Source organism: Microchirus variegatus, assembly GCF_963457635.1.
Source record: "Microchirus variegatus genome assembly, chromosome: 7".
In the NCBI taxonomy this organism is placed as follows: Eukaryota; Metazoa; Chordata; class Actinopteri; order Pleuronectiformes; family Soleidae; genus Microchirus; species Microchirus variegatus.
In genome coordinates, this window is record NC_139808.1 from 25,037,834 (window position 1) to 25,048,912 (window position 11,079).

The window sequence follows — 11,079 nt, forward strand, 5'->3', positions numbered from 1 at the left end:
AAGGAGAAGGTCAGAGTCCGGCGCTCAGCTCTGTGTGATACTGAGCTCAGCAGCACCTGAGTTTAGTGAGAACTGCTGCTGGAGCAAAGGTCAGCACAGATACACAGGGAATCTCAGGAGGTGACTAGCTCACGTCAATAAAGATGTCATATACCCATATGTGTTATTTTGGCATCTGTGAATATTGAGCTCCTGCTCCTTCAACAGGACTATAAAATATGAATTTTTTAATTCATTATCAGTATCCAGAGACCCGTGGTTTAACAGGATCATATGTGTGCATTAAATGAACATTAAATTCATGAAAACACTTAAATCAAGGTCAATTACAAGGATTATTTAAGGTAAGATTTTTTTTTTCTTAGGAAATAAGGAATTGGCTTATAATATAATATAATATAATATAATGTAATAGTTTGGGATTTTTCATTAGTTTTTCAGTTTTTACTTTTTAACAAAAAAAAAGTTTATTTGTTATTATTTGTAAATGGTCATAAAAACTATTGTGTGTCATTAAAAACCCAACAAAAGATGGGTTTTTAATTCATTATAATAATAATAATAATAACAATAATCCTCAAATGAAATTCAAATCCACCTCATTTATTTTAATCTGTATTAGAGGCCCTGATAATATGATGCTTTTTACTCGCTCTGTATTGCATGTATGATGCTCTTCAGCAAAACCACTAGGGGGCAGCAATGTCACATAAGCACATGCACTAGTCACAGTTCATCAATTATATACACCATGGATGTACAGTATTATAAGAACTGGATAGAGCTCGCCCCCTCGGCCTTGAAGACAATTCTGTCATAGTGGCCACTCTGGGTACTGCAACAAAAAAATACTCATGGGGCCCAAAAAGCAATTTTCCCATTGATCACAATAGTAAAAGAGACGCCTGTAAATCACCTTGAGACACGGACACAGGCTTTTATAGATGTTTTATTCTATGTTGAGTGGAGTTCCATGTTTGAAAATTCTTCCTAAAGGCCTTAAAAAGTCCAGATTAATCTTATTTCCCAGAGTGACGTGACAGCTGAAAAACCACTTCCTGGTGTTTAAAATAACTGTTACCAATTATTTTGGGTTACCATTTTCAAGACTTTTGAAAGAAGAGGGATTTATTCAAGACATCTTAATACTATTTAAGGCCTTGTTGTTTTTTAGATTTATGAATTCAATGCCTTTGAAAGACCTTTTAAGGATCCGCGGGAACCTCACTTCACATGAGGGTCACGGGGTCTCTCATACAGAGACAAAACAAAACATCATATTTGTAATTTAAAAACATACTTGAGGGTTATTTTGGCAATTTTATTGATAAAATAAAGATACAATCACATGATAAATGCACTTACATTCATTCAACTAAACATAAAAGAACATTCAGCTCCCCCCAAAGTGCAGTGGCGTCCTTACTCAAACAGATCCCTGTAGCTGAATGTGATTTAGTTAAATGGCTGCCGGATTGTAAAAAGATATGCAAATGTAATAATATGCTACAAAAAAATACAATAAAAATGACTGGAGACAAAACTGCAGGGAAGACACAGCGATGTTTAAAAATCTTTGAAAGCCTCACGTGAAAGAGCAGGGAAACATTTCCTCTTAAATCATACCAACAAACTTAACCCCTTAACAGATTCTTAAGCTTTAGAAAGATCCAAAAATCTAAAAGGCATAGTGCCTGGTTTTCCTGAACGACAGTTTGGTAATCACTGACCTGTGTTTTTTTTTTGGATAAATAGAGCACACACACACACACACACACACACACACAAGGCAATTTCTGTAACTCATTAACTACGTTAAATATTCCCTCGCAGCGAGCGACGAGGACTTTGGCCCACGGAAAGGTTTCCCTGCACAAATAATGCAAGACTACTGCTGCTGCTGCTGCTGCTGCAGGGCACTCTATGTACAGAAAAGTCATGTTAAAGGAAAAACATCCTACGTCTCAATACGATTACAATAAGTACTTCTTTGCTACAACAGGGTAACTCTGAGTGTGTGTGCGTATGGTTTCACTGAGCCTGCAGAGCCTGGCTGATGTTCAGGCCTGACCCCGGGGGCAGAGCCCAGCCGTCCTGACCCTGGTGCGTCTGCAGCAGACAGTACAGCTGCTTCAGGTGCGTCACGATGTTGTCCTTGATGTCGGGGACTGAAATCTGCAGGCGGACGCTGCCGCTGTCGAAGGAGCGCGTGTTGTCGCCGGAGAACATCTCGCTTATCATGCGAGCCACCACTGGGATCACCTGCAGGAACGGAGGAGGGACGATAAAGACGATAACATGCACAAACAAAAGATGGAGTGAACTGAGGCAAAATAAATAATTGGTGCTGCACACGTTAGCTCGTTAATGGCGGTTAGCGGCATAAGCGGCGTTAACGCACGATGACTGACCGGAAAAAGACCGGCGTGACATCATGTTTACATGCCGGGGAAGCGGAGTCCAGACACCGTTTACCAGTTAGCTCCGTTAGATGCATTAGCTACTTTAGCGCCGTTAGCGCCCCTACAGTCGAACTGGAGCGGTCTGTTTATTAAACGAAAAGAGCAGCGCTACAAATGCCTCCGTTTTAAAGTTTAGCGTTACTTTAGAGACTCATTTTAACAATCGGGAGTCACGTAAACATGACGTCACGTGCGTCTTTTTCCGGTCAGACGGCATGGAAGTGCGATGTGCGTTAACGTTGACGCCGTTAACGTGTTAACATGCCTCAAAGACTCTGATTCCCCAGCTTCCTGCAACAGCACGAGTGAAATTACAGTGATAACCACAAGTTGGCTTTGACTGCAAAGTCAAACGTTACATCTGCAACGTTACATCTGCAAACGTATGCAAACGTTACATCTATACAGTCAGTTCAGTTGATGCTGAACTTCCAGCCCTTCTCACCTGGACCATGATGAGCTTCCTCTCTTTGGGTCTTCCATCAGGCCACTCCTCTCCAAAACACAGGTTGATTTCAAATTGAGGAGGGTTTGGTGCCTGACCACGCTGCTGTGCTATCACACCTACACATATATACAAGAAAAAAAAGGTGATGAGAATACAGTAATAAACTAAAATTGTGCTTCAGGCTGGACAATATTGATTGTTGAAACCTTTAACCATGAACATAAACATGAACAATCAAACACCAACCACCTCATTTAAACATTTCACATGTGAGGATTTGATATACTCTATATTATATATTATATTATATAAAACTCCCATTATTTAAAGCCTGAAGATGTGATCTATAAACACACACACCACCAGGATGTCCATATAAGGAGTTGTGTATTTACTATGGGTGCGGCACACATCCAGCTATTTATCGTCTTATGTGTTGTTGAGATGAAAATTAGAGCGTTTTTCTTTGTATTTTGTGTGTGTGTGTGACGTCATGTTTACGTGCCGTGGCAGCAGAGTCCAGGCACCGTTTACCAGTGAGCTCCATTAGCTGGGTTAGCTCCTTTAGCGCACCTATAGTGGAACTGGAGCGGTCTGTTTATTAAACGAAAAGAGCATCGCTACAAATAACCAGCGTACCTGTGTACTGCGTATGTGTGCCTCTGTTTTTAATGTTTAGCGTTACTTTAGAGACTCGTAAACGTAAACATGACGTCGCGCGCGTCTTTTTCCTGTCAGTCGTCATGGAAACGCACCATGCGTTAATGTGCGTTAACCGTAGTTAGACACTAGTTTATATAGTTGGTGGATTGTCTATAGATAGAAAAAAAGGATATAAGACACTCTATATTGCACATTCTTATACCCTCTGTATGTTTAAATATAGTAAAGCAGCTGAAATGCTCCGTGTTCTAAGGGTTAAATGTCCTCTACCTAGTAACTGTAAAGTAGTAGCCGTAAAAATATTCTACTCACTGCTGAGAAAAGACTCCAGACAGAAGAGTTTCACCCTCTTCTGACGCTCGATAAGGTTCGGCGCGGCCGGGTTTGGAGCGCAGGGACCGGACCAGTAGACCTTGCACTGGCAGAGGCGGATGGCGTAGATGTCGTGTCCGCTGACCTCCAGGATCAGACCTCTGTCCATCACGTCCAGCAGGCGGTTGGTGAAGACCCTCTGCTTGTCGTTGGTGATGTGCTCCGTGGTGGGAAAGCGCAGCTGCTCCAGGTTGACGGGACCGAACAGCTCCTCCTGGTTGACCATGGGGCCCAGGTCCCCGTAGAAGAGCCTGCAGCCCTGGGGGTTACTGACGGTCATGGTTGGACACATTTCCTTTCCCCTGTACAGAAACTGCACCTCCAGGTCTGTCACTGAGGCACAGACCAGCACAGAGACGTTGATTTTATATTTTACTTTTGAGATTATATTCACAGTTATGGAAAACATATGGAAAAAAATCACATGGCGAACAGTAACCGTGGTAACCCGACAGCATGATAGGTTTCATATCATCTACAGGTAGGCTATGCTTGCGTTACTAGCTTGTTTTGATTTGTATATATTAATATATTTTATTTTAGAAAGTGAGATAATAGTCTGGAAACAACACAAACTTTCCCCCCCCTTTTTCCGTACTTATCCAGACCTGGAAATGACTCAAATTAAATTCCATACTACGTAGGAACCCTGAATATTGTTATTTCTGCAATTTTGGAGCAACCTGGAACAAGAATTTCCTAAGGGATAAATTAAGTTCTATCTTAAAACATGTTAAAACATTAGTTGTACCTGAAATGGGACAAGGGAGGCCATCTAATGTTTTTTATTTACATTCTATTTTATGTATTTGTTTGTTTAAGGAAAGTGAGGATGCATATTAATAAAAATGTAAATGTTAATATGCTTATATAAAACCACGCAGGCCAGATTTTGAAAAAGAACTAATCTAAAAAACTAATTTTGAAATTAAGTGAAATATCACCATAAATAATAGTATTTTGATGTCTTTGGTTCTCAAAATATTAGTTTTTTTTGTTGATTTTGCATAATAAGTCTCCTTTAAAGACAAAGTGCAAACTTACTCGGGAGAGAACTGATCCATGTTTCCGGCGAAGCAAACAAGGCATCTGTGAGAGGAGAGGGCTGCAGGATGGGGTCAGATAGAGGAGCGGGGGGCATGTCGGCCATGGGTGTGGGCTGCATCTCCACGTCCACCGGCTCCTCTTTAGGCCAGATTTTCCCGGGCTCTTCTTTGGGCCAGGCCTCATTGGACGAGGAACAACTCGGAGGCTGCATGGGCGAGTCCGAGCTCATCGGAGACCACATGATGAGAGGAGACGGACTGGGACCTGGATCAACGACGGGGTAAATTAGTCAAAAATCGGTTTTGTTCAAGCAAACGGCAGAAAATTGTTATATACACTACCGTTCAAAAGTTTGGGGTCACCTATACAATTTTGTTTGCAGTTTCCATTAAAAGTGACACTTTTATTCATCAAAAGAGTTGCAAAATGAATAGAAAATATAGTCAAGACATTGACAAGATTAGAAATAATGATTTCTTAATCAAAATAATAATTTTGCCCTTTGCGTCAAAGAACCAGCAAAACTGTTTTCAGCTGTGCTAACATCATTGCACAAGGGTTTTTCAAGGGTTTTCTCATCATCCAATAGCCTTCTAACGCAATTAGCAAACACAACGTACCATTAGAACACTGGAAATGGGCCTCTATACACTTATGTACATATTCCAATAAAAAAAAAAGTGCCGGGCACTAGGTTAACGCACTGACCAGTTAACCCCGTTAGCTGCTTTAGCACCGTTAGCGCGCCTACAGTGGAACTGCAGTGCTCCGTTTATTAAGCGAAAAGAGCAGCACTACAAATAACCAGCGTACCTCGGTACTGCGTATGTGTGCCTCTGTTTTTAAGCTTTAGTGTTACTTTAGAGACTCATTTTAACAATCGGGAGTCACGCAAAACATGACGTCACGTACACTCTTTTTCCGGTCAGTCGTCACTGAAAACGTGTCATAACTTAAAGTTGACGGCATTAACCGCATTATCGCGTTGCCACATTAACAATGTAGAGAGTGTATTTCTGATTCATTTAATGTTATATTTATTGAAAAAATTGCTTTTCCTTAATAAGGACATTTCTCAGTGAGCCCGCACTTTAGAAGGGCAGTGTAAACATGGAGGAAAGGTCGCTCACCGTTGGATTGGTATGGAGGAAGAGACTCTGGTGTATCCGGAGCGTCTTCCTCACCACCGTTCTCTTCATGTGGAGTCCAAGAGCCGGCGTCTGAAGAGGCTGTTGAGCGGCAGTTAATCGTATTAAATGAGAAAGAACCAAAAAAGGCGGCGGGGGGGGGGGGGGGGGGTTTGTATCCAATAATCCAGTCCGCTGTCGTTTACCTTGGCTGCTGAGCGGCTGCGGGATGTCGCAGACGTCGTAGATCTTCAGAGGATTCATGGGGACCTCCTTGGTGCCGTCGTAGACCAGCTTGAACTCCCGGCTCTTGTTGAGCGCGCAGCGGAGCTGGGCCTTCCACTTCGCCGGATCAGGTTCGTCGACTCCTTCCTGGAATTTGCCCGTCTCCACGGCCCATGCCTGCAAGATCGTTTACACAGAAGAACACGGCTATTAAAACCACAATCCTGCTCTGACACACACACACGGGCTCATTGTGTGGTGTTGTTTTGTTAAGGTATGTGGATGCATCACGTATCTGAAGAGGTGGAAAGAGTACGACTCAAGTAAAAAAATATACACATGTATATATATATATATATATATATATATATATATATATATATATATATATATATATGTATATATATATATATATATATATATATATATATATATATATGTGTATGTGTATATATGTATACACACACACATATATATATATATATATATATATATATATGAATGTGAATGTGTCGTTTCCGTCTTCTGATTCAGAGAAGTCGCCATTTTAACCGACTGATTCCTCTAAACCATTGGTTCTCAAAGTGCGGCTCGCGAGCCAATGGCGGCCCGCAGAAACATTTCTGGCGGTTGATAGTACAGTTGACAGTTTTAATCCAGGAGCTACTAAGCTTGTTAAATGTTTATTGGACATTACTGGATACAGACCAATAAGTGTAAACTGTAGAACTGCAATCTGGTCATTAAAATGATTACAAATGGGATTTCTTTCTGTGGTTTTTTTCCTTTTTTTTTTTCCTTTGGCAGCCCCTCAGTCCAATGGTGAGTTCCTAAATTGGCCCTCAGGTATCAAAACTTGGAGAACCCCTGCTCTAAACTCTTTATTCTGGAGCCTTCACCTTAAATATGGTGTCCTCGTCCTCGTGCTGCGGTGTGTGCCGCGTCGCGTGTTTCCACGGGATACGGAATCGCATGCCGTCGCGGTTTATCCACACCAGGCCCGGGTAGCGCCCGCTGTCCACCTGCGCCACCAACCAGGGCTTCAAGCGGACACGCCGAGGGGTGACCGACATCCTGACTGTGAGAGAGAGAGAGGGAGAGAGAGAGACTTCAGAGTCAGAGACAAAAACCTCAATCCTGCAGGTCTGGATTTACCCCAGACGACCATTTTTATAATTAATTAATTCATATTGTACCACTTTATCCTCCACAAAGATGGGGTCACACCCTGGTCCTAATTCACCTAATCCCCCAAAATCTGCATGTTTTTGGACTGTGGGAGTAAACTAGAAAGAACCTAGATTAAACCCATATACACACAGGGGGGAACTCACAAACTCCAATTTCATATTTAGGGCTGTACACTACAACAAAAACTACTGCATGTCACCTTTTTGTCAACTATTAACAAACAAACCATAGTTTATCTAATGAACTAAAGATATCAATACTGTTTTGTTACAAATTTTTTATTCAATAACAGCGGTGTATTTTGATTTAGCACTTGGTCATAATTATGATTTTGGTTGTTTTGCGATTACTTGTGTAACTTCCAAATGGTATAATAATATCACATATCACCAACAATACAAAACATATCACAGATACTGCTTTAAACGTGATTAATGTGGATTTGTCTCTGTGTTAGCAGTTGTTAGCTTTTTTTTTTTAACCATTTTCTTCCTAAATGGCATGAAAAAAAGGCACATTTCTCAAAACCATGTCGTTTATAGTAGTAAAAAATATTAGTTTTCTTCTATTTTTCCAATAAAGCCATGGTGTTTTAAATGGAAATACTTGATTTAATGTTTGTTTTCTCTCCAATGTCTGGTCTATATGGGGACAAGAAAATATTACATCTGTTATAAGTTATCGCAATATTCAACAACATTAATATTGTGCGTCACTTTGTTCCCTAACATCGTGCAGTTCAGTTTTTAAAGGACATATTCTGACAAACTAATATGTGGATGTAGCTTATGCTAAATAATTCAGGACCTGGATAAGGATTCTATTTGACTGTTTTTGACGCTGTGGGAAAGTGAGGTTTGTGCTCTCCCAGTGCTTTCTCGATGCTGTAACTGTACATATTTAAAATGCATAGGTGGAAAGAGTACTGAAGTATTCTACTCAAGTAAAAGTACCACTGTTTTGATAACATTTGACCTAAGTACAAGTACAAGTACTGGTCTAAAAATGTACTCACGTTAAAGTAAAGTAAAATAAAGTCTTTAAAACCAGGTAGGGGTTCTTTCTTGTGTGACACAAATCTCAAATTAAAGTACTGACAAAATTAAACATCAAATTGGGTCAAAGGTCACAAATGCTTGAGCTTTCTCGCCTTTTAATTAGCGTCAGTTCACCTGTTTGTCCTCATCATTCATTCACTGTCAAAGTTCACGGTTTAATTTTGTTTTTATTTAAAAATTCACGCTAGCATTTATTGTTGTTTTTTTAGCTCAGTAACGGATGCGGTTTTAAACGTAGCGACGTCACGAACTTACTGAAGTAAACGTTAAATTACACGTTTTAAAAACGACTTTTAAAAACCTACTCGCTCACAGTAACGCGAGTAAATGTAATTTACGACTTTCCGCCGGTGTGTAAATGTGTAAATATGTCCAAAAAACATCCACAAACACGAAGGTTTGTCACCACACAGACGGACACTCAGTACCTGTGGCGAACCAGGAAGTGGACGCGGTGTTTTCTTCTCGACCTCCGGGAGTCTCTCCTCCGCTAATCCTCTCAGCCTCTGCCCGTGAACACGGTCATCGATCACCGATAATGTGGATGAATCGGATTAACAGCACTAAACAGCAGCCGCAGCAGCTGCGGAGACTCACTGCGGACCTGAAACAGGCGCAGATGTTTTTTCCATTCGGCTCGGTCCTTCCCCCTCTTTTTTTTTCCCCTCACCGAAACTCAGGTATGGGCGTGACGTCACGCCGGTGACACACCTTTCGTGAGTGAGTGAACAGGAGGAAGAGGAGGAAGAAGAGGAGGAAGAGGCACGTGGGCAGATCAGACGTTTTTTATTTATTTTATTCCAGCGGCACTTGAACTTTTTCACACAAACCTGCACAATTTCATAATCTCGCAGAATAAATAAGCACACACACACACACACACACACACACACACACGGACCACAGCACAGCTCACTGGAACGCACCTGTAATTACATGTCAACATAATTATCAATCAATCTCACTATATATAATATATATATATATATTAAGATTAAAGTTTCTATATCACGTAATATGATATATGCAACCTATATGCTGATATATTCTTACCACATATAGATTTATTTAGTTAAAATGTACTGTTTTATTTATCTCAGTTGTAAAAGGTTAAAACATTGAAAGATATAAGTTTGTATTCTGTGTACATATACAAATATATATATATACACTCACACATGTATATATACATATGAGCAGTGTATGTTAAATGTGCATATATGTACACACACACATATATATACAGTATATTCGTTTATAATTATCAATATATATATATAAATATATATACACACATATATATATATACACACATATATATATATATATATACACACATATATATATATATATATATATATATATATACATTCTGTTCTTTAAAAAATTACATTTTAATGCTAAAATACAATTGTTATTTTTATTGTTATCCATGAATTTTCAAAGGTACTGTTTTCCAAAAAAAAGCACATAAATAAATATTAAAGAACATTATTATTATGTTTTGAATAAGATGTCAAATTATCGTTATTTACTTGTAGGAAAAAAAAATTGTTTTAGTGGTTGAATATTGTGCCTGATTCATTTTTGACTTCTCAGAGAAGAATGGCTCACATGTGGGTATAAAAAGGCGAATTAATTTAGTTTTTTTTTGCCAAATAAGTGACTTTTTTTTAGTTTTAAACATGTTTTGTTTTGTTTTTTTGATTTCTATAACACTTTTCTAATAAATGTATTTTTGTCACCTAATGTGTGAATCCATGTACAACAGTTTTAATGATAATGATTATTTTTGGTTCAGACAGTTTAAACACTACACAAACACGCAGTATTAACGCGTCTGAGTCACTGAGAACAAACCAGTATGCAACAATAGCAAACACTGACTGTACACAATGATTATGAAGAGACACACGGGGACAAAGTGGGCGATTTGTTATGATGATGATGAAGATGATGATGATCCACAGACAGCAGGTCCACAACAAGCACGAGGACACGCCCTGAAACTACTCACGGCGCACTGAGCGCGCGCACGCACGCATCATATCACGTGCACCTGCGCGCATCGTTCCCTCAGGTTTTTTCCTGGTTTCGATAGCAGATGCAAAAATATGTTAAGTGGAAAATGATGCTAATGCTGCGTTTGCATTTGGATGCGGAAAGACTGATGCGTTGTTTGAGAAGATTTGTGTTAAAGTGAGACTTAGTAAAGAGAGAGAATAGAGAAAATGTCCGTTTTATAGAATATATCATACATTTTCAACCTCACAAACGTTCTATCACAGCAGGCTTGGCATGAACACTGCACCATGAAGAAGTGACAAAGGTCCTTGTCTGCAGAGGCTTATTCAAAAATATAAAACAGCTTCTTTCTTTCTTTTCGTGTGTAAAGGCTTAAACAAAAGACACTAATAAACACATATATAAGCCGACCTGATCGTGTACTTTACAGTGAATTCACTATCACATTAAACGGTGCATGT

At 39.7% G+C, this 11,079-nt stretch overlaps 1 protein-coding gene across 1 annotated transcript; it reads right to left on the reverse strand.

Annotated features, from left to right (window-relative positions):
• Positions 1-2,031: 2,031 nt before the first annotated feature.
• Positions 2,032-7,417, reverse strand: irf6 (interferon regulatory factor 6; the record flags this gene model as incomplete). The annotated part of the gene is made up of 7 exons (XM_083891865.1): positions 2,032-2,262; positions 2,908-3,026; positions 3,886-4,278; positions 4,990-5,256; positions 6,123-6,221; positions 6,326-6,521; positions 7,244-7,417. The coding sequence occupies 7 exons, from the start codon at positions 7,415-7,417 to the stop codon at positions 2,032-2,034; spliced, it is 1,479 nt and encodes a 492-aa protein (XP_083747991.1).
• Between the last annotated feature and the right edge of the window lie 3,662 nt (positions 7,418-11,079).